Here is a 25,582-nt window from a genome sequence, read left to right on the forward strand (position 1 = left end):
GAATACAAATAAACAAATACTATGCAGCTATCCAGAATACAAATAAACAAATTCATTTTCTTTACACTAAATCATTGAGAGGCTGCAAGCACAAATACCTAATAATAAATTTAGAGCACAGGTATAACATCACCATGGCAACAATGGCAACAACAATCTTATTTCTGTCAGTTCTCCATCTCCTCACTCTTTTTATCAGCACTTTAAAACGATACTTGAGAACCATAATTAATTTCTTCATATAAAATATCCTTAGTTCCCTCTTCAAACTGGAGTTGAAGATATGACATTCATGTCCAGTAAGGGCTGTCTAAAATTTAATATTTCACATTTCAGAGCACTCATTAATGGTGAGAGTGATTAATTAAAATAAATCAAAAAACAAATAGAAAATATATATGAGAAAATATATCTGGAGTTGGGACGACAGAGCCAAATTTCAGTTCCAGTAATCGTACAGCTCAAGGAAAAGAAAACTACTCAGCAACGGGGGGGGGGGGGGGGGAGGAGAGGGGGAGTATAAGGGTCACATTGTGTAATTAAATTTAAAACTTAATTTGCCAGGTTACTGTGACTACAAAATGACCTTAGAGAATTTGCCCTCAATTATTTTAATAACAGTGAGTAGAGCAAGAGGTTGGTAGAATAGGATATATAATAGGAAAGTCCGAATGGGAAGCAGAGTTTACTTTCATCACAGCGCCATTAAATTATGGATGGTAAAATATACCCTCATTATTGCTGAAAGGGCAGAAACAGAGAAGGGTGCACAGACACACCAAACAGAAGAGGCTCTGTTTCATCAGTGGCGCCAGTATATGGAACAGGAAAATTTATTTTGATTAAACAAATATTTCCTTTCTCTGAGTTATAAGGTCCAACTGCCTTACAGCCTGCTTGCAGCTACATAGGCAGAATCAGACCTGTCACTCACTGATAAGGGAGGGCTAACACAGCTTCCTTAGAAAAGGATAATCCCCCATGTGGATTAAAACTTGTTAATAAGTTTATACACTCTATAGCAATAAACAATGAATTCCTATTGCACGGCATAACTTTATTGACCAAAATTTGAACGAACCTAGCAGGATTTTTTATCCTACTGGTCAAATAAATGCTTCATATAAAGGGAGGGTCAGATCTGTGGACTTTAACTCAGAGAAAGGAATAAATAAATGTTCCTATTTTCTTTCATATACAAGGTCCACAAACCCATTAACCAATGGGATTTTTATAGCAGTTTGTCTCAAGGAAACTTCACCTAACAGAACTATATACAAGGTTTTAAGTTCCTTCTCTAATTCTGCAAGCAACCTGCTATCAAAGGCAGCTTCCTCCTAGTAAAATGTTGAGAATGCCCTGCAGATCCGGAGGCTCCTGCTGCTCTTAGTAAGTGGGCTTTGAGGCCGGTTGGGGGAGAAGCTCTTTGACTTGCATGCTTCATGGGTGCACCATCTCAACCACCCTGAAATGGAAGATTTTGAGGTTCTTTCCTTTAAATGCTGGATGTTAGAAAAAGAATAGAGCATTAGACTTTTGAAAAACCTGTATGTGACAGTGTAACGGGGCGGTCACCCCGCTCCGGCTAAGAAGGGGTTAAAAGCCAGCCCTTGGAGAGGGTGGGGCTGAGACAGAAAACCCTAGGCTGATTGGGGAAACAGCCGCAGCTGGGCCACACCGCAATCAGGCCGCAGCTCGCCCTATAAAGGGGCTGCTAGGCTGAGGCTCAAGCAGACTACCTCGAGCTTCTGAGAGGGAGGGACCTGGCTGCAGGGATCTGAGCAGAGTACCTGAGTGGAGCAAGGCTGGGGAAAGGCAGAGGAGCTGGGGAGCTCCAGCTTGGAAAACCCCAGGCTGCGGCCTAACAGAAGGCCAATGGGTACTGGGGGTTGCAGAGGGCAGCCCAGGGGTAGGCAAAGGCGGCAGGTCCAAACCCAACCTTGCCGGTGATGAGTAGGCTGATACTGCAGTCTGCCCCAGGGTGCGGGGGCTAGACAATGACTAGCAGTAGCCTTATACTGAGGTGAGGTGAGGATAGTGGGTGGGAGTTCCTTGGGGAGGGGAGACCCTGAGACTGAGGGGTGTACGGCCAGGGGGCAGCACTCCAGATAACGGGGCACCAGGTCTGCCATTTTTTCTGTCTCTCAAGAATCACACGATCTGTGGGAGCATGCCAATTTCCAACCCTAGGTGAGCTATCTGAGTGTGGGGTCTAGTTTGCTCTTTTCCCAATTTAGAATAAAACCATGGTCCTCTAGATTCCCGATTAGCCTTGAAGTGCTTTGTACCAATTTGTCTTTGGACAGAGCCCTTTTCCAGACATCAAGGAATGGACAGAGTTAAACCCCCTCCACCCCCATCCCCGCTTCCTGTCTGAGGGCAGCTACTAGGACAACGGGTAACTTTGTAAATACCTTGGGGAAGGGGAGGTGGCAAGGCTAAATGACAACAAAATGCACCCAAAGTGCTGGGATCTAAAAGGTAAAATAGAGAAATTTGCAGTGAAATTCTAGGGACGTGAAGGTACACATCTTTCAAGTAATTAATAACTTAATTTCCCCTTGCTGATTGCCACCAGGCTGAACTTCAGTGTTTCCATGATGAATCTGGGCTCTCTCAGGAACTGGAGATGCTTCAGGTCCAGCACAACACTGCCACCTCATGATTTCTTAATCAGAGGGGAAAAGGGAGTAAAAACCTTTCCCCTTCCTCCCCACCCACCTTTTAGGAAGCAGGAGTGGTTCTATTGACCCAATTTCCTGATGGTCTGGATTTGCTGATCCTAGCTCAGGAGACCAACTCCATGAAGGTCCCTGCCCGACCTGGATCTGCTGAGGTACACAGGACTCTTGGTTGCAGAACACACAGAGATCTCCAATGCAGGCATTCCACAAGTGGGGTGCCGCAGACAGCATATACTCATGCTTCACCCTTCTTTCTGACTTGTTCCCGGCACACTGGCAGGGGCCCTTCTAATGGTGTTTCAACAGTAAAGAGGAACTGGACCCTTAAATCCCTACGCAGGGGAGGACCAGAAACACAGCTACAGAAACAAATGTATGGCCAAAATCTTTTTTTAATAACACTTTAGCTCTCCATCGGGAATTCCAATAAGCCTTCCTGCAGCTATGGAGACAGAACAGAAACCTGGTGGGCTCTTCAGTCATGTCATGACTTCCCCAATCACTGACTTAAAGATCTAGTTCTGCCTATGTAGCTATATGCAGAATGAGAGGCCATTGATGGATCTATGGACCTTGTAGACAAGAAAGAATGTCAGGTACATCTTGTTTATGGGCCATACTGGGATGTGCTGGAAAGTGTCCTACAGACTGATAGCACAGAATTCCCCAAGATTAACTACCCGAATCAATGAGTTGCAACAGCAAATTGGCTCAGGGTATTAGGCAAAAATACAAGCCATTGCAGACCACATTTGAGAAACCAGTAGCAATTCAAAGTATGATATTTTGTAAACTAACAAGGGCTCTACTCTACTGAAAAATTGAGAATTCAAGACTTCCAATGATTTATAGTCATTTTTTCTAGCGTTAGTGATTCCCAAAATAATATGATCTTGTAACCCACATTATTTAAATGATATATGCATATTTGCAGTATCTTATATGAGGCAAACCCGCAGCCAGACCAGGGCTGCCCACTCAGCTGCCATGACTTACTCCTTCAACAGACACACACTGAGTCATCACTCAGGCATGCAGCAGCAACTCAGCTGCACTGACTTATTCCTCCAACAGAGCCTGCAGGGATTCAGCTCTCAGGCATGTGGAAGCAGCCTATCCATAAGCAGAACCCAGGTCAGATGACCCCCAGGCTCTGGTATTTCACCAACACAGAACTGCAAGTTAACTGTTCCAGCCTTGGTCACGGCCTATTCTGACCTTGCTCCAGCCCAATTATTGAGCCGCTCCAGTCCTGCACCCACCTTCTGTTCCCGACACTTGGACTCACTCCCAACTGGCTTTGGCCTACATCTGGATTCCGGATACAATACTGGGTTGGCTTGCCTATGGACTCTGACCTCGGTTCTGACTCACAGCCTGCACCTGGACACCAGTTTCAGCGCTTCCCTTGTCCCAATCCCGACCCTACACCTAACTTCAACCTCTGCTCCAGCCATCAGGCCTGACTACGTGGAACCAGCAGCTGAGATCTTATGTTTATAGAATAGTACCCTGGTCTGAGATTGAGTCAGTCTACTCCTGACTTTCCAACCTGAAAGGTAACATTTTCAGGAATTTCTTCTGAATCCAAAATAAAAATCAAGATATAATTTTTAAAACATTCCTTTTAAAGTTTCGATTCTGAGTTGCTTTCCTAAAACTGTGTAACCCAGTATTGCCAACTCTCACGATTGTTTTCCGAGTAACAGAATTTCAGAGGGAGCTGGAGCTCGTCTCACGATGACACAAAACTCTCCAGCCCCCTTGCAAAGTTCAGCCCTGAAGGAATCAGAAGCGTCTCTTCCATCCATGCTCGCTGTTCTCACAGGTGAGGAGGGAGCAGAGTGCCCCTCACTCCTTCTCCCTTCACAATGCAGACAGCTCCTCACCCCTTTCCTCTTTTTCCCTGGCTGCAACACCCACCCCCTGCCTGAAAGGGGATTGAAGAACACCCCAAGAGCTATAGCAGCAGAGGGGAAAAACTGATATGTAGGTTGGGGGACAGACAGAATTGGTGTGACAGGCAGATGTGGAAACTGAGGGGAAAGGATTGATTTGGAGGCTGAGGGGGGCAGAATTAATTGGAGGGCAAAGGACAGACAGTTATGGGGTTGAGAGCTCCTGCAGCAGGAGCCAAAGTCACCATATTCAATAAATTTGGGAGAGTGGGCAGTGCATCATCTCTCTCGCTCTCACACACATGGGATAGGTAGGGAGAGTTAAAAATCAAGAGACCCAAAAACAGTATAATCTTTCTTTTTAAAAAAATCTCTTGGGGGGGGGGCAAATCTCATGATTTTGGAGGATCTAACTCCTGATTTTTGATCTCTTGAGGTTGGTAATGCTGGTAACCTAACAAGAACTTCCCTTCCTTCTGCCACAGTGTTGCACTAACTATTTATGTGACACAAACACTCATCTTCATCTCAGGTTTTTTTTGGCCCCAAGTGCTTACAACACATGACAACAATGAATAAGGAAGCAGACATTGTCCGATATACGTATTATATGTAAAATCCTACAGATATGCCTTTTGATCAGTTTCTCAGAGAACACAATAATATGCTTTCTTTCAGCCCAATAGTTTTTTCAACCAGTAAAATAGAACCAGATTTGCATGCTGTTGGAGCAAAAAAATAAAAAAAAAGACAGCATACTAACTTACTCTCATGCTTAATAGATGGAGCCAACATTTTAAGATACGAATTTTACCACTTGAGAGTAAAGAAAATCTAGCATTTAAAGTAAAATCACACTGTTTAGTGGATCTGCTACAGAAAAAAATGAAATCAGGAAGTAAACCTATAGCAGTGGATATTTTTTAACTCCTACAAAATTGAGAGGTCACCCATGCAGAGAGATGTGGGATGTTGCATCCCAAAAACAGTATATGAATAAAAATTTGGAGTATTTGTGCAATGTGAAAATCTTGAAATGAAACAAAATTTGACAACTAACATCCAAAATCTAAGTCTAGCCTCCTGGACATTCTATGCAGAGTACAGTCCTCTTCTCCATTGGCACCAGAAGACACTTAGAACTATTAAAGCTAGAAAGAGAAATATGGCTCTGAAAATCATATTGCTTTTCTTGCCAGGATCAATATGTTTGTGACAGTCAAAAAAAATTTTTTTTTCTCTCTCCTACAGAATTTTACTGAGTCTGGCTACTAAGGAGGCAGACTATACCCAAATGGTAGAGGAACTGGCTTCAAAGGGCAATTAAACTGAGGGGAATTTTACATTGCCTAATAAGAACTTTTTTATTTTTGTTTATAGGTACATAATTCACTGCCACTCTGCTTGTTGGGTCATTAAATAACAATAAGTTCTGTGTATTCATGTCTAAAACACTACAGTTTGGAAAAAGTACCTATAATACTTGTGTAATTATCCTGCATTTATGCAAATGCTTTGTGGATATACCAAATATTTAGCTTTTGAAAAGTCTTTAATCAGAATAATTGATACCAAATTTATTCTAGTTCTACAGTACTAAAAATAGAAAGCATTCTGAAATAATGCTAAATAAATAATGTATTAATACTTATCACTTTATGTATTCAGAGTGAGTTAGAGATATAAATCCTCACAATACTCCTGAGTGGTAAAATAGGGCCAAATAAGGTATTAGAGAAAAGTATGTTTCTTAGCAGCGTCCATTGACCCACATGTGCATAGTGCATCCCCTCATGCTCCTAGCCGAGGGGCTAATAGGTAGTGTGGGTCGACATCTCTCCAGTCTCACTCTTACTGTAGTGGAATCCAGTCCGTAGCAGAGGTGATGGAAGGCAGGTAGTGGAATAAAGATAAGGACCACACATCTCGAAGAACCTCCAGTTCCAGGTAAGTAACCTCCTCCTCTTCTTTGAGTGATGGTCCCTAGGTGTATTCCACATATGGGTGGCTCACAAGCAGTGATCAGCATGGACGTAGGTGCAAGGATGCCAGTGGAAGTGGGGTCTGCAGTACGGCTTCACCTGTGGTGGCATCTGTAGCTTCCGCTTGCATGATGGCGCAATGCGTCGTGAAAGTGTGGACAGTGCGCCACATTGCAGCATAGCAGATATCTAGCCAGGACACCTCCACTCATGAGGCAGACATGGTAGCTTGTGCTCGCGTAGAGTATGCTATCAGATGGGGGGGGGGGTGTTGGATTGGTTGTAGCTTTCGCAGATGCACCCCGACACTCATTTGGAGATGCATTGGTGTGAAAGGGCTTGACCCTTGGACTGCTAGGCAATGGCCACAAATAGTTTTGGTGATGCACAAAAGGGTTGAGTCCTGAGTAGGTAGAATGCCAATGTATGGCAGATGTCAAAGGAGTGAAAGGCTCTGTTAGTGGGGAAAGCATGTGGTTTGAAGCGGAAAACCAGCAGGTGGATGCTCTGATTTAAGTGAAATTCTGACACCACTTTTAGGAGGAATTTAGGTTGGAACTGTAAGGACACTTTGTCCCTGTGGAATAACAGGTAGGTGGGATCCGCCATCATGGCCGCTAGTTTACTGACCCATCTGGCTGAGGTAATGGCTACCAAGAATGTCACTTTCATTGAGAGGTGGGAGAGTGAGCATGTTGCTAGCGATTCAAAGCGTGGCTTCGTGAGGATGGAGAGTACGAGATTAAGGTCCAGCGGGGATGGGGGCTTGAGTACTGGTGGAAAGGTGTTAAGTAAACCCTTCATGAAGCGAATAGTGGTGGAGTGCGTAAAGACCAAGGTGCTATCCACAGGAGCGAGAAAGGCACTAAGTGCTGCCAGGTGCACTCATATAGAACTGAGGGCTAGGCAGTAGTAGAGAACGACTGGAATAGACACCATGTTTAGTGAATGATGGGGGTAGCAGGCCCATGTTGTGAAGCGTTTCCATTTAGGTCAGTAGCAGGCTCTGGTGGAGTCTGCTGCTTTGGGTAAGGATTTGTTGCATGGGCAGTCTATCTTGACGCCCATCCAAAAATCAGGTTGTGAGATGAAGAGAGCCCAGACTGGGATGACGAATATTCCCGCAATCTTGTGAGAGTAAATCAGGGAGTGTGCGGAGGCAAAGTGGTGTGCAGGTGGAGAGTGAGGAGGTCTGTGAACCAGAACTGATGGGGCCAGAATGGGGCTCCAAGTCTGACGATGGCTCTGTAGCACCTTGCGTAGCACCTGTCATAGGAAGGGAAAGGCGTGGAGGGGGAGAGTGTCGTTCCGAGAGCTGTTTTCTGTTGCTCCCCTGGAACAATAGCGGGGCAGCTTTCAATTCTTGTGATTGGCAAAGAGGTCCCATCGGGGAATGCCCCACTTCGCGAAGAAGTACTGGAACATGGCGTCGTGTAGCTCCCACTTGTGACTGAGATAGAGCGTCCTGCTGAACATGTTGGCTAGGGAATTCTAGGTGCCCGGTAGATGTGTGGCTTGAAGCATCACATCATTCTTGATGCCCCAGTTCCAAAGCTGGACCAACTCGTAGCAGAAGGAAGGGGATCTGTCACCGCCCTGCTTGTTGATGTATACCACTGCCACAACGTTGTCTGAGAACATTTGGACATGGAGGACCTGAATGAGTGGGAGGAAGGCCTGGCACGCTAGCCAGTCTCCCCACAGTTCCAGCACATTTATGTACATCCTGGCTTCCTGTGGTGACCACACGCCCTGAGGTGTGTGCTGGTGTAAGTGGGCTCCCCACCCCGTGAGGGAGGCATCCACTGTGATGGTGGCCTGTAGTGTGGGAGGGGCGAAGGGAATATCAATCATAATCTGGGAAAGATTGGACCACCGTCTGAGGAAGGCCAGCACAGTCCGAGGAATGATGACCCTGGCCCCCATAGGGTCTTGGCTGGAAAGGAGCCAAGTTTGAAAACAACACATATGGAGATGTGCGTGCAGTGTCACGTAGGTGCACGCTGCCATACGTCCAAGGAGGGAGAGACAGCAGCGGACCGTGGTGCGTGGTCTGTGACGCACGTCTTCGATGAGGGCTGTCAGCATTGTGAAGATGGTCTTCCAGGAGAGAGGCTTTCGCATGACAGAGTCAAGCACACTCCAATAAAATTGATCGCCTGTGTAGGCATCAACACTGACTTCTCCTCGTTGATGCAGATACCCCTATTTACAATTATATGCACTGAATGAAAGGTACACCACTCCCATAAGAAAACTAAGAGCATGAAGGAACAGGGGTTCTGACTCAGGCCATGTGGCGGTAAGAGGGAATTGGAGAGGCATCAACCTGCACTACTTATTCTATCCTTGGCTGGGAGCACGAGTGGACGCACTACATATGTGCGGGTCAACAGACACCACTAAGAAACGCTTACGGACTCAGTCACATGGCACACCTGCACACCCACATGTGGAATATGTGTAGGGACCATCATCCAAAGAAGAATCAAATCTTCTTCATCTCTTCTGTAAGAGCTTATTTTTATTTTAGCCTATGATGTAGTCATATACAAAATTAACAGAGGACAGAAAAATCCTACTGGCAATTGGCTTCTGCCTTATTGAAGCCAATAAAATGAGCAACATAGCCGGTGATGTTTCCGAAGAGATGCATGGAAAATGTAGAGAGAAAGAGAGACATCATAATTGACAACATACAGAAAAAGCAATAATGTTAACTTACCTCAAATTTAAGTAAGTCAGCATTTGTAAATTCACTATGGCATCTGGAATAATTTTAATACAATTGTGGTATAGATTTAGTGTTTCCAGTGACACAAAATGGCACAGCTCCATAGGAACTTCAGTTAATCTATTCTTGGACAGATCTGAGGAGAGAAAAAGAAAAAGCACATTTCTGAAACATCAAAAATATATACTTTAGACAGCTATTTTTCATTATTAAAATAAATATTGCCATCATGGGCATAAAAGAGGGAACTATCAATATTTTTAATAATTCAGAACAAAATTATTAATAACCCCTGGAAGCTTGAAATTGAAGTCTGTTACATACTGACTGTGAAATATTAAATTGCCTATTATTCAATTTAATTAAAATAATTATTCACTGGACTCAAGATGTTAAGAAAAAACATCTATTAGGTTTGAAAGCATAACTTCTGAAATTTGCACTTCATAGCAACAGAATATAGCCAAAGATTAATACCAGCTGTGTAGATACTGATTAGCAGCTATCAACCAATCTAGCCACTTTCTAATACTTATATAAATGTATTCCTTAATAGTAACCCATATGAATATTACTTAAAGGCACAACTAATGTTTGTTTTCTGGGGCTGATGTATAACTTTTTCAAGAACAACAAAAGAAGAGGCAGTACAGCAAGTATACAGAAGGACTGTCTGATCCATCAAGCAAAAGTCCATATCTGACAGACTTACTTTAACCACATAGTTTTGTGAAGTACTAAGATGGCTAAATGACAGGCATACTGTGAAGATACAGATCAAAGATTTACATCCCATTTTTCACTTTCTGGAAAATCTAAGCATTTCCCCAAGATGTTCACTACCTTATATAGCCCCAAACCTGCAAGCACATGCCCAGGGGTGGAACTTTGTGCCCCGGATGGCTCCACTGGAGCCAGGGCCCAGCTGCAAAGGTTTGCCTGTATGGATCTGATTGCAAGATTAGGCCCTATGTTTGTAAATGACAGACTACAAGTGTGCCAATCATTACATGTCAAATGTGAAGTTGAAATAGATGAGACGAGTCTAGGGTAATATTAAGAATACTGATCTTAGACTAGATATGTTCTCAGAATTGTAGTTTTCTGAGAAGCTAATAACTAGGAATGTTCTATTTTTCTTGCAAATCTTGGATGCGAAAATATGTCCATTACAAACCAGGTCATTTATTTGAGTTCATTCTCTTACATAACCTTCCAAACTAAATCTTGTTTCCTAATTTTTAGGCAATGATTGTAGCATAATACAACAGGTAAAGATGTTAAAACTCTTCTGGGAAAGGATTGTCTTCCTGTGTGTGTGTGTGTACATTTGAATTGTCTCATTAGAACTGACTCCCCCCACTTGGTAAGGCAACTCCCATCTTTTCATGTTCTGTGTATATATATCTTTCTACTGTATTTTTCACTCCATGCATCTGATGAAGTGGGTTCGAGCCCACGAAAGCTTATGCCCAAATACATTTGTTAGTCTCTAAGGTGCCACAAGGACTCCTCGTTGTTTTTGCTGATACAGACTAACATGGCTACCACTCTGAAACCTATAGTATTACTGCAATTCTAATTATTAATAAAAATAATGTTAGTTAATTTATTTGAAGTCCAACTGGATTGCCAATTATCTATATAACTCCTTTGCTGTTAACTTGAACAAAATAGATTAGGTTAGCAATTTTTTTGTTTTGTTTCTTGTTTTAAGAACACACAAAGAACACACAGGTGAAATTTATAATAAAGGTAGCTTAATTCCTATCAAACCTGACAGTCTCTTTAAATACACAAAATGATGTCAAAATTTGGTATGTGCCCAGTTCATAAAGTACTGAGTCATGCATGCATGTGTGCAGCAACATTAGTTAAACAAAAAGGAGCGGCACTTCATATATCATCCCTCTTCACTCAACAGTGCGATAAAACTACCAACCTTCACCATCCTACTCTAGAACAAATAGACTTTTTCCCCTACATGTTACTAACAGCATATGTTTCAAATTCTGGTACCTCACAGAAAATGAGATGCACAAATGTAACAGCAGCTGCTCATATTTCAGAGCATTCATGCTTCACTACTAATAGTATGACAAATATGTTCCCTCCTACACAGCTGAATACCTACTGTGCTTAACCCCTCAAGAAAAGTAGTTCTTATTTCTGAAGCGAGTTGCCACAAAGGTCTTCCAAGTACCAGATTTTACTTCTGACTCTGAGATTATTATTTTGTTAACATGTTTTTAGGGTACATACTGATCATCTTTTGTGTAAGGCTATTTCTTCACAATTAAAGAAGATGAAACTTGATTACCCAACCCATTAACCCAGTCTTCTGGTTCCTGAAAGTTCAGTTCCTAGGTTTAATTTCAGCACACTTTATTCCTGGGTGCATTCTGAGCCAAAAAAGTAAAAATTCTGCAAAATTCTACAAATTTTATTTGTCAAAATAACACTACATAATCACACCAGTTTCAATTATTTTGCTAATTTATTTCAAAACACCTGTCAGCAAGTAAGTCTGTAACAATACAGACACACACAAAAATTCCCCCCCAGGAGTAGAACATAAGAGCGACCAAACAAAGGTCCATCTAGCCCAGTATCCTGTCTTCCAACAGTGGCCAATGCCAGGTGCCCCAGAGTGAATGAACAGAACAGGTTATCAAGTGATCCATCACCTGTCGCCCATTCCCAGCTTCTGGCAAACAGAGGCTTGGGACACTATCCCTGCCCATCCTAGCTAATAGCCATTGATGGGCCTATCCTCCATGAATTTATCTAGTTCTTTTTTTAAGCCTGTTATAGTCTTGGCCTTCACAATATTCTCTGGCAAAGAGTTCTACAGACTAACTGTGCATTGTGTGAAAAATATTTCCTTTCATTTGTTTTAAACCTGCTGCCTATTAATTTGCTGACCCCTAGTTCTTGTGTTATGAGAAGAAGTAAATAACACTTCCTTATTTACTTTCTCCACACCAGTCATGATTTCATAGACTTCAATCATATCCCCCTTAGTCTGTTTTCCAAGCTGAAAAGTCCCAGTCTTATTAATCTCTCCTCATACGGAAGCCATTCCATACCCCTAATCATTTCTTTGCCCTTTTCTGAATCTTTTCCAATTCCAATATATCTTTTTTTGAGATGGGGTGACTACATCTGCATGCAGTATAGAGGCAATATGATATTTTCTGTTTTATTATCCATCCCTTTCTTAATGATTCCCGGAGTTAAAAAAAAAAAACCTACGACAACCCAGTTCTTGTTTTTTTGCCCCCTTCCCCCTCCCGAAGTCCAGCCATGGGGCCCCCCTTTGCCCAGATACCTGCACCCCCTCTCCCCCAGAGCCCAGCTGCAGGCCCCCCCGGCCCAGACACCCATCCCCCTCTCCCCCAGGGTCCAGGGATCCAGAGGGAGAAACAGCCTGATGTTCAGTCCCAGGCTTGCACAGAGTTTCCTCTGCGCCACTCTCCCCTTCCCTCAGGGCATGTTGGGAACTGCAGCTGCCAGGAACCTTCTAGCTCCCACCCCCTCTCCCCAACAGTGTCTTCTATGTGCAATCTGGGCTCTTCCAGGTCCAGAAGGTGGCGTGTAGCAGCACTGCAGCCCATTTCTGTGTGGTGAAAGGAAATTCTGTGCGCACAATGTTAATTTCTGCAAAATTCTGCATTGCACAGAATTCCCCCAGGAGTAACACTTCATTTTCTGTTTTTAATTTTTTCACCACTTATAGGTCTAAGTGCTAAACAATTGCATGAACAATGCTGTCCAAGTGGCCCAGCACAAAATCTCCTTCCCTCCACGTGCCAGGGACAGTGGACTTGCATCCTGTATCAGCTTGTCCCTAGGCCTCAGTTGCTCCATTCTTCTCCAGCCAGCCTACCGGGTCAGCCTAGGCTTCTTGCCTCCAATCTGGACTCTAGGTCTGACTCCCTGACCCTGTGCTCTCCAGCTCAGTGAACAGTGTAGGGAACATGCATTGCAATCTAATTAACTCTTGTAAGAAAAGCTGGAGAGTGAGAGGCAGCTGAAAGCATGTCCTAGCCAGGCAGGGAGACAGCAAGCAGAATGCTAGGTGCCTGGTTGAAACCAAGTACTAACTCCAGCTCCAAATAACAGAATTGTGGATCTTAGAAAATAGACAAGTCCTGCAGCCACAGAATTGTGGAGTCTTCAAGCTTCTGTGTAAGATGAATGTAGCAGTTCAGCCACTGCATTTTCAAAGAGATGTAACAGCATCAGTTTACACTCTCTCCACGTGTTCAAGGTGATCTGCACAACCATAAGGGCTAGAAATTTTATTTTAATTAAAGCTGACATTCTAATGAACAAGTCTGCAGCAAGGAGTAAATTTCATCGCTAATTATGTGACCGCAGAATCATGGAATGCCAGGAGACAAGAATATATATATTACTGAGCATATCATGTAATAGAAAAGTTAGCTGTCAAAACTCAGCAGCCGTTCATGGTCAGCTTGTCTACCTAGCTGGTACAAGACCTAAAACTTCTTTGTGAGAGGCTCACACAATTTGCAGCTTGACACGGCTTAAATTCAGGCCTTAAATCATTGATATGCATAACATTATACTATTAACATTTTAATACATGGAATGTATCCGCACAACAAGCGTCATTGAGGACATAATTTAGCCAGAAGAACCTCTCTTATTGATGAGGAAACTATCCATGAAAGTATATTTTAAAATGAAATTTCCTGCCACAATTTAGACCCACCAAATAATGCTTTTGTTAAAATGTATTTAGATTACCTACATTATGTAGTCATGACAACCATTACATAACTTCTTTATTTCTGCAACCATGAAAATCAATTGGATTACTTGCATAATAAGCTACTCTTCAAATGTCATGTAGCAGAATCAAAGCATGTAACTCATGGTTACTAGAGCAAACCAAATTTACAGTGATAAAGTGGAACAGAGGAAGTATAAAATAAGAAAAACAAAATTTGTACAATAATCTTTCTAAAGAAAATGTAGCAAACACAAAGTAAGTGGTGATGTGATATAAAACGGCAACTTGTACTGGCTAGGGATGGCCTGTGTAAGTTATTTGAGGCTCTGTCACTATTTAGAAATGTGATTATACATACCTTGTGCCAATAAAAGAAAAAAACCATCTGACAGGCAAGAAATACTGTTTTTTATTTTGAAAAGACTTTTGTGCATTATAAGACGACAAGATACTACTACTTTAAGAGTGGCAAAGAACCATTAGAGAAATATGAATAAAAATTCTCCCCCTCCATCCGCTATTCTCTTTATCACAGATTTGCATGTGAAACAGATGTAACAAAAGAGCCCTCTTTTGCTTGTTTCCTTATCTGTTCATCAGCATCTTTCATGACAACAGGTAGGAAAACCAAACATTTCAAATTTGGAGGATAGTCCACAGAAAGTTATAACAACCTAAATAGATCAACATTTTAGACTCAACCATTGTACCCTGTCTGTTTAATTATATGTTGAGACAGTGATACTCAGACTGTCGCTCATGAGCTGCAAGTAGCTCTTTAACGTCTCTCTTGCGGCTCTTTGCAACACACAATATTAAAACACTGTGTGATTTAATTATTAACCAATCAGGATGCTTTTACTGTGTTATTAACCAATTAAGTTATCAAGTTTTTAATTTATCTGCTGTGAGAATTATATAGATCAGTGGTCGGCAACCTCTGGCACGCAGCTCGCCAGGGTAAGCACCCTGGTGGGCCGGGCCAGTTTGTTTACCTGCCGCGTCGGCAGGTTCGGCCGATCGCGGCTCCCACTGGCTGCAGTTCGCCGTCCCAGGCCAATGGGGGCTGCGGGAAGCGGCGCAGGATGTGCTGGTCGCGGCTTTCCGCCGCCCCCATTGCCCCTGGAGGGGCGAACCGCGACCAGTGGGAGCCAGGATCGGCCGAACCTGCCGACACGGCAGGTAAACAAACTGGTCCGGTCCGCCAGGGTGCTTACCCTGGCAAGCCGCGTGCCAGAGGTTGCCGACCCGATATAGATATATGAACTAAATATTTCCCCTGTCATACTGTTTAAATATGAATAGTACTATCATAAATGAAACAATGAATTCACACTACTGTGGCTCTTTTGGGTAATGTTGATCCCTAATTTGGCTTCTGAACCACTGAGCTCTGAGCATCAATGCATTAAGAATTCATTTTAATTTATACACACTTAATTTATATCAGTTTTAGCCATGTAAGACCTGGATGTTGACAAGATAACGGATGATTTGAGGCTATTATAACTAATTTTTTTGAAGAAAAAAAAAAATCATGACAGTCAATAAAGAAAATTTACCTAGATTTCACTAAGGTGGTTATGAAACTAACTTGCTAGTATGGAGCAGGTAACTGTCTTCTTTTAATATATTTTCATTAGTCCATAAGCTAAATGTAACTCTAGTAAATGCTAATAAATTCTTACCACACATTTCAGACTTGTCTTAAGAGTGAAATTAACCTTTTGATTAATGTTATTTTCTATATGGATTTAACTATGTTAAAGTTCCCGAGAACAAGGATTAATCTAAGAAATGCTCTTCATACTAACACAGATGACAACAGAATTAAACAAAAGCCTTCCTGTTGTACTTGGGATAATTAGGTATATGGTGAATTATGTATACAACAGAGGAAGTGAAATCATTCGTTATACCCTTCTGTTATCACAACTGAAGGATAAGGTCACCAACATTTTGGTGTTTTTATGTCTTTTATTGTCACCTAAATGAACCATGGCCACAACACAAAACAAAAGAAAGGACTAAATCACAAGTGTATACACGCACACAGTAAAAAGGAGAACGCACAGAATAAGTGTATTAAACCTAAAGGCCGTCTTCAGGAAATATCTGTTGACAGTTGCAATTGCAATTCAACTTGTCAGCACAAATTCTGAAAGTCCTTCTCTTGAGATGAAGTGTGCTGCTCAGCTGACAGTTGTATTTAATTACTAACATTCTGTCTTCTTGGGTTGCATGCCTACAAACAAACTAGGCAGGGTTTGGGGGAAGGTTGACGATGTGTTTCTGCAAGGGTGAAAGGAACTTTTTTATTACTTGAACTTATTAGCTAATAAGTTTCATATCCGCACATCATTATTTCATGCTGCTGGGTGGTCATCATCATGTAATTGTACATTTGCTTAATTGTTAAGGTGCATGGTTTTTATTGTTGTTTACCTCAAACGAGCATACTCTGACAGGAAATAATGATGGAAATGTTACTGCTGTCAGCAGGCCCAGCTACCAGCACTCTTGACTCGGAACCCAGGTTCAAGTCCCAAGACAGACAAGCAAAAGCAACTGTCACATGAAAGTAGTTTAGCAAATTTATGTATGTGGACAAAAAAAGATGTCCATTGATTCATCAGGCACAGCTCCTACCTACTGAATACAAGTCCCTTTTAGCCCCAATTGCGTATAGGATGCAGAGAGTCTTGTTACTAGATGAAGGGGTCCACTAATTTAGAGTTGTGTCTGGTCGCTGTGACACCACAATGCAATCTTTAAGGAGTGCTGCTCTGTTATATATGTACCAGTCTGATACAATAATAAACCAAGTCCTCCATTCCCTGTCCTTGGAAATTTTCCATGTGAAAATTAAAAAATCCCATCTCTTAAAAACTGATGGTGGGAAGAACACGGGAATAATAGGCACAAGTTAAACACTCTACCTCAGTAAACAAATACACAGGTTTTAATATCTGTGGCTGTGTAGAAACTCTTGCAAAGTGCTTAATTACTTTTATATTTAGTGGTACTGTGCTACCAGTTTTTATTTTAGTATTATATCCTTTGGGTAATCTATAAATGTAGATTCCATGATGATGTGGTCTGTTAATAGAGTTTTTCTTGGACAGGAATAAAATATTCTGGCTTAAATAGAGGATTCCAGTACCCATGAGTGGCTCAGCCTCAAGTGAATTTACATGGCACCTCAAATAAATGTCAATAAAAATGTTATAGCACAGTTGTCTTTTTGTTCATGCCACAGTTGACAAACTTTTCAGAAAACTTTTGCAAAAAAGATTTTAAATGTACACCTTAAAATTGTAAACACTCCATTTCCAAAAATAGCTTTTCTGTAAAAGAAATGAAATAAGGAACCAGTTCACAAACCTCTTCTCTGTCTACAACTCCCAACCCCCACTTGCTTCCAAATATCACTACCCTCAGAACACCCTCACTCAGTGATCTGAAGACCCACTCCTTAGCTGGTGGAAGTCCAAAAAGCAGCTAGACAAATGAGTCTCCAGGTGGGTGAAAATAAAAAGAAAGTTACTGGATCCAAGCTTTCACTAATGGGAGGGGGAGCGAGAGGCAGCTGTGTGCAATCAACTGGAATATTACAAGGATTACAGGGCACAGGATGTCAAAAGGTGAAAAATAAACACAAATTGTTCCATGATTTGTGGTTCATTCAATAGCTGCCAAAGTAAAGAAGTGTATTTAATAATTACCAAGACCATACATGTAGTCAGGGTTGCTGGAACAATTTTTATTGTCGGGGTGCTGAGAGCCATTGAACCAAACTATAAACCAGGGGTCAGCAACCTTTCAGAAGTGATGTGCCGAGTCTTCATTTAGTCACTCTAATTTAAGGTTTTGCGTGCCGGTAATACATTTTAACATTTTTAGAAGGTCTCTTTCTATAAGTCTATAATATATAACTAAACTATTGTTGTATGTAAAGTAAATAAGGTTTTTAAAAGTTTAAGAAGCTTAATTTAAAATTAAATTAAAACGCAGAGCCCCCTGGACCGGTGGCCAGGACCCGGGCAGTCTGAGTGCCACTGAAAATCAGCTCACGTGCCGCCTTCGGCATGCGTGCCATAGGTGCCTACCCCTGCTGTAAACCTTATATATAATGGAAACCACTTCAAGCCAGGGGGCACGGCAGCACCCCTAGTATCCATGCATGTAGTCTTCACCTGAGCGGACCACTTCTATATGTCCATAAATATAAAATGGTTTAAAATAGAAAAATAATAATCATGAAATAGCTTCTTAAGCTTTTTAATTGATGTACATGATTAATTCACTATAGCTGATACCAAGAGATTTTCAAATGGCTTCTGGCTTCAAAAAGTCTTTCGCCTGCCAAAAGCCAGTTTGCTAAATCTCCAAAATAAAGTAACAAAATACAAAAAAATAAGCAAGTCACACTAGAAAAACACTAGGTGGAATCTTTATTTTGAAACAGTCAGCATAATTTTGTAGCAATGATACTGTTCTTGAATGAGAAATAGTATCATACTAAGCTGGACACTGGACAAGAATCTAATATAGTACCTAAAACATACTTCTTTGGCTATGTGTAAGCAACAATAAAAAGAAAATAGCTAGTATAGATTAGAAAATAAGGTAAATTCTTGGAGGCCTTTTTATGATATACTTGTTTAGTGTCTAGCACAATGTGTTCTTGGCCCATGTATTATTACTGTAACATGAAGTAATAAATGAATAATAATGTATTATTATTAATAATGGTCTTCAGGACAGGGACTGTGTCTACTTTTGTTTGCACAATTTTGCAATGGAATACGAACGCTGCTTCGAGTTTTTGGGTGCGACTGCAATACAAATAAATCATCACTAGATAAAACCTCATTCAAGATAGCTGCTAAAGAACTTATATACAATGTAAAGTTTATTCCCATTACAGTGAGCCAAAATAAAACTGTATGTCAAAAGAGCTAATCTTGCATTAAGAATTCTAACATTAAATTTCTCCTGTATGATTATCAAAGTGCTGCTATATGATTATTTTTTGTTTGTCGAAAGTGACAAATTAGTGATATATTGAAGGAGATAAAAACCAGTTTATACAGGCTAGAATAACAATTAAGAATGAATTGTCATATCCCATCAGTCTTTTTCCTGACAAGGAAAGCAAGTGATCAACTACCAGTATAACTTTCCCTTTTTGAATCATTACCAGGAGATGCTCTTGTGTGGAGAAGCTGCTTCATTCCATCCTATACCCATGTAAAATTTTCTTTCCTAACTGTAGTGAATGTTATCATCCTCCAAAAAACAAATGTTACGCATTCTTTACGAAAATATTAGCATGGGATAACTCTTAAGGCAAGCTATATAACCTGAAGATCAGGCTTGTGAGATTTCATTGATGGCAGAATGGCAGGGGGTTTGGATAGCATATTTAACAAGTAATATAATTGCAGAAGTAAACTCAGTATTGATGCTGCTGTAATCTAATGTGTCTTTATGCTGTGTCTCAGGCTATGTATTCACTACCACTTATACAGGTATAACTTATGTTGCTTAGGCGTGTGAATAAGCCACCTCCCTGAGCGACATAAGTCACACCAACCTAAGCACAAGCGGGGACAGCGCTATGTTGGCAGGAGAGCTTCTTGGGGAAGCTCTCCCACCGACATAGCTGTCGCCGGTCACTGGGGATGGATTAATTAAGTCAATGAGAGAGCTCTTTCCCATCTGCTTTGAGTGGTTACACTAGACAGCTTACAGCGGTGCAGCTGCATCAGTACAGCTGCACCGCTGTAAGCTCTAGTGTAGCCATAGCCTCAGTCTCTGCAACTATTTCCTGTCTCTGTAAGAGGTAGGGAGTTAACTCCGTCTGCACAGTGTTCTACAGGACGAATGGCAACTAGCAATGATGGCACTTCCAGTGATATCATAGTCATGAAAAAGTGGGAAGAATGATTTCCATGAGTCAAGTATGTTACTCTCTCTCAGCTAAAGAAAACATATTTTGTACAATAGACATTATTATAACAAATACTGAAGGACCAAGAGAATAAGATATATAAAATGTGCTGCATTCCGGCAGGCTTAGTGGTAAGAGTTTTAAAATATACTTCTGATTTCATATGAGAACAAAATGTAATGTTGAAGCTACAGTTACTAAGACAGACCAAAAAAGTTTTTTGTTTTTTTTTTTTATAAGGGCACATTGACAACTCTTGGGCCCCAGGATTAATTTCTGGAAGGTAACCATCACTGGTGTAAGCCCGCATGCCAACCAAGGTACAGATACTGACTGACACCACTGTAATGTATTGTTTGTACTGTGCTCAAATACGTGAAGGTGGCTTGCAGAATAATTAGACAGGGTGAACATCCCAGAGAGCTAGCTATATAAATTTTAGACATGTCATAACAAGAGTTTGGACAGGGTCACATAAATAAGACTATGTAGTAACTCTGCTAGTTCACGCACACTTCTTGAAGATCACTATTTTGTATTGTGGTCACTCCCCATATTACAGTTAATATAAGAATTAACTTTGAAAATATTAGCCTCACTGTCACAGTTAATGTAAACCATACCATTGATGGAGCAAATTTCAGAAGAAAGTATATAGTATTTTTGCGGGGGCTGTCAATTAATCGCAGTTAACGTATGCGATTAACTCAAAACAAATTAATGCTTTTTTTTTTTTTTTTTTTTTTAAAACAAGCATTAATCACACACCTCTGGAGATGGGACGTGGCGGCGGCCGGGTGGGGAAGGAGGCATTGGCTGCGGCAATGAGCAGGAGACAGCCAGGGACAAGAGACTGCAGGCGATTTGGGAGAGCCAGTTAAACACCTTCTGGGGGGAGAGAGGAACCCCCCACTGCCTGCACCCTCCCCTCCCCACTGGACAGGGCCGGCCTTAGAGGTGCTCCAGGGCAGGGATGTGCCTCCTCCCACCGACCTGCTCCACTGCTGCTCCCGCCTCCTCCCCCATGGAGCTACCCCTGGGCAAGCTGCTCCGGACCAGAAGCCTGCCTCCTGTCTGCTGCGCATAGCGGGGCAGAGGGACTGCTGTTGGGGTGTCCCCATCTCGTGTACCCGGTCACTGCTGAGCTGGGGTTAGGGAACAGTGGGACCCTGTCTGCTGCTGGCTCAGGAGTGAGTGCTGCAGACAGCAGCTGCCGCTGGCTGAAAAATGTTCCGTTCCTGAGTGCTCTGCTTAAAGAGACAGTGATCCCGCAATGCGTACACATACCCACCCCCCCAACACACACACTTCTCCCCGACACACACACAAATGCAAATATTTGTAATAAAAAATAATAATAATATAAAGTGAGCACTGTACCCTTTGCATCCTGTGTTTTAATTGAAATCAATATTTGAAAATGAAGAAAACATCCCAAAATATTTAAATAAATTGTATTCTATTATTAACAGTGCAATTAAAACTGTGATAAATCGTGACAATCTCACAATTAATCACGATTTGTTTTTTAATCATTTGACAGCCCTCATTTTTGCATCCCTCCCTCAATAATGTTGTGAACTAGCATGTTAACAACTCAGTACTCTCTCTCCCTGGCCTTGGAAACAGAAAATGAGCTCTTTCACTCCTCCTTGTTCCATCTGCCGCCATCCAACATCCTGTCATGTGGATGGCCAGGGTGAGTGATTAAGTTAACCAGTGATATTCGGACAGCTTAATACTAATTTCCCAGTGAAGCTCAGCTTTGTATTGATGAACCTAATTTAACCACTCACCAATATAACAAACCACAACAGTGACCAGCAGGGATCTAACTCAGAACCCTCAACACCAAAACCACAGGCTTCTTCCACTTCAGAAAAAAGAAAAGTGAGCTCTGAAAAGTGCAGACTGCATAATCAGTCACTGGAGCCAGCCGCTAGAGGGAGTCCTGATCTCACACACTAGACTAGTACGTTACACCAGCATTCACTAATATATAACAATGCAACTTGTTTTTAAAGAAGTGAGGGATAGGGCAGAAGAAGGGAAAACATATGCAAAATCAAACTCAACTACACAGAACTCATTCTGTGAATCTATTATTTCATACAATGATTTTCAAAATCTGATGCAAATCACCTCCATTTATAACTATTATAGCAGCAAATTAATAAACTGAATTTTGTTAAGATAACAATCTTATAGAAAGTTTTCCTATACAGTGGCCATGCTGAAAAGTTTTCCAATATTGCCTTAGATAATATAACTAGAGAACTTTAATTCACTATTGAGGTATTCCCTAGGTATTTGCAAATACTGAGCCATCAAAATCTAGCTATTTAAGACAATTGGCACATTCTAAAGCTTTATGTTTTACCAACACCCTGATATACTGTTTTACACACTCCCATTTCCTGACCTTAAAACCCACCTCATGTGCCATACTTCATTTCATCAAACTTTAAAAACTGTTAAATATGCTGCTTTTCTACTGCATACTGCCCTGTAACCCCCACCAAGAATTGCCAAAGCAAGTACAACAGATGTATATTCTACACGTCCTCTCAGGCAGTACACTATACCCAAAAATCAAAGCATGCAGCAATAGTAATATTATGGATAACATGATGGCCTATGACACCTGGATAAAGGCCAAATATTTAAGCAAGTGGAAGCATTTGGTTTGAACATAAATCACTAAGGTCTTATTGCTCCTGTCTTCTGTGAAGTGAAGGGTAACAAAAAAAAGAATTGGGGGGGGGGGTCTCATAAAAGCCCCTGATGCCACTGAAGGTACTGAGGGAGTGGCTATATGGCATGCTCCCATTCCTTGGTAGCCCATGGAAGCCCCACTGCCCAAAAGAACTACTACACAAGTCTGGGTTGGCTGGGTGGAAAGAAATACGCCTGCGAAAAATCTGCAGCATAGATATTAGCATCCCCTCAAGAGGAATGAGTGTAAGATGGTTAGGAGCAAGTGGTGGTAGAGAACCCATGGAAGCATGGTTCCTGAGGGAACTGTGTTGACATAAAGAATGTGGGTAGGAACTGTTGTGGAAGCACAGGGCCTTCATAGAAATGCCCTTTATAACCATGTGATTTCCTCCTTTAGATATCCAGGAATCAGTAGACTAGGAGATCCATGCACCCTGCATTTGATGATCTTTAGAAATTTGTCATATGAAACTCACCGAGTTTACTGACTGTCAGACTTTTTCCCACGAGGAAAGCATGAGAGGACCTCTTAACTTTCACATTCCTTAGTAAGCAATTAATTTTGATAAGGGGATTAACAGATTACTCCTGGGGGAATGCTGCACCACTGTGCATGTGCATAATTAATGAGCCATGCATATTTTTAATTTTTGTGCAGAAAAAAAGGTTCTGCCGGAAAGTTACTGCAGTTCTTCCTTTTGCCCACCTGAGAGCGCTATGGCGTTAGAACAGAGCAGCCTCAGCAGGAAATAACTTTGGCTGGAAAGTTGCTTAAGTTCTGCCTTTGCCTATCAGAGGGTGCTATGGCGATAGAACAGAGCAGCAGCTCCCAGCCAGCTAGGGAAGAGAAAGAACCTGCCTTCTTCACAGTGCCTGTCGGGTCAATTCAGGAGATAGGGATATGGGGAGGCGGACAGCGTGGAGCTGCTGGGGGGTCAGACAGGGGCTCATAAGGGCTAGTGGGGGAGGACAGGCCACGGGGGGGAGAGAGGTGCAGGGCTACATGGGGATGGGAGAGGGGGTGCAGGGTCACCTGGGGACAGGGAGGTGGCTGAGTGGGGGCACAGACGCATGGGGACAAGGAGAGGGGCTGCAGGGCCACAAAGGGACAGGGGGTGGCTGAGTGGGGGCATAGAGACACATGGGGACAGGGAGAGGGGCTGCAGGGCCACATGGGGATGGGGGAGTGGGTGTCTGAGTGGGGGTGTAGAGACACATGTGGACAGGGGGTGCATGGACACATGGGGATAGGGGCAGATGTGCCTGACTGAATGGGAGAGGCATGGGGTCAGCCAGGGTTTGCATGGGGGAAGTTCCCTAACAATAACTCCCCGCCCTCCAAAAAAACCTATTCCATACTTTCCCCACCCATACCCAACAACCCTCCAAGTTTACACCCAGGCTCCTTCCCAGCAATTTACTTCCCTCTCCCTCAGCTCCTCCGTTACCCCTGACTCCCCCAAGCCTTTGCACTGCTTCTGCGTTCTGTATTAATATGCCTACTAAGGAATCTATTTGTCAAAAAACGTTTCCTGAATATTTTTTGTTGTCTGTTTTTTTTACAGACATACTTGCTGATAGGTATTTTGAAATAATGACCAAAAATAATTGAAACTGGTGTGATTATATTGTGTTATTTTGACAAATAAAATATATAGAATTTTACAGAATTTGAAAATATTGTGTGCAGAATTTTTAATTTTTTGTTGCAGAATTTTTTAGTGCAGAATTCCCCCAGGAGAAACAGATGTACTGCTCCAGTGTTGGGTTAGTTAGCTGTTGTAGCAAGTTAAAGCACTGAGAGCATCCTCTCAGACTGAACCTAGTGGGTCATTATTAAGATGTTGAGGCAGGTAATGAGAACACAGGCTGAAGTGCCCACAATATATGTAAAAAATACTCAGCTTTACATCTCTTATATCAAACCATCTCCAAGCTTTGAATGCACCACTGAAACCAGCCCCGGAAGGAGAGCTGGCTGAAGCTGACCACAAGAAAGACTAAGATCTGCACTAGCTCCTTAGTGAATACATGGTACAATTCCAGGTCTCTCGTCCTGATATTCAAAGTCCTCAATAGGACTGGCTTTAGATACATGAGAGAGACACTTCCTCCATGACACTGATATCCCACAAATTACATCCATGGGAGCAATTAAACTGTTGACTAAAGGGGAGACTGCTGAGACTACTTAGCACAAGACAGGATTTTCATAGGAGCTGTCAAGGACTATGGAATGGTTCTAGTCAAGAATTTGCTCCCTCCTGAAGCAAAGGAAATTTTTTAAAATTAATTTTCACAAGTTGTTCAGCTGCTACAGTTACAAGTGGCAACATAACAAAATACTCAAACAGGCAGAGATCGGCAGTCTGCAATACAGTGTATGAAACCATATATAATTCTGCAGGTAAATTTTCCGGAAAAAAAACCAACAACCTTGCTCAACTTTCCTCTTTCAGTTCAACAGAGTAGGAACAAAGAGCAAATTGTCTATGAATCTACTTATGCTTGAAGTCTCAAAATTTGCATTCAGCCAAGATGGGACTGATAAAGACATTCTGGTGATAGTGATATATATAGTAAGTCACATTGTGGGAACAGTGACTTGTACAATTGCAAACAATTTTTTTTTAAAACACAAATGAGTTTTGAATTTATTTACAAGGTATATTAGGAGTTTACAAAGGCCTTAAATCATAGAAAATTGATTATCAGAAGTCCTGGGAATTTTCCTCCATCTTATATTAGCCAGAGGGAAAAAAGTTAAAAATTGATATAAAATGAGCTATTTTACAATAAAGAAAGCAAATCTGTGGAATGTCATAAATTACTCAGATGAAAACTATAT

The 25,582-nt window shown here is 41.8% G+C and overlaps 1 protein-coding gene across 1 annotated transcript in view; it reads right to left on the reverse strand.

The window, feature by feature from the left end:
• The window catches only part of LOC112110920 (leucine-rich repeat and calponin homology domain-containing protein 1-like), a 243,568-nt gene that overhangs the window by 117,405 nt on the left and 100,581 nt on the right, over nucleotides 1-25,582 (reverse strand). Inside the window, exon 2 of the mRNA XM_026648974.2 lies at nucleotides 9,290-9,434. Coding sequence (XP_026504759.1) covers nucleotides 9,290-9,434 — 145 coding nt within the window. The remainder of the gene's footprint in view (nucleotides 1-9,289; nucleotides 9,435-25,582) is intronic.

Source organism: Terrapene carolina, unplaced genomic scaffold (assembly GCF_002925995.2).
Source record: "Terrapene carolina triunguis isolate 2854851 unplaced genomic scaffold, T_m_triunguis-2.0 Scaffold17, whole genome shotgun sequence".
Taxonomy (NCBI): Eukaryota; Metazoa; Chordata; order Testudines; family Emydidae; genus Terrapene; species Terrapene triunguis.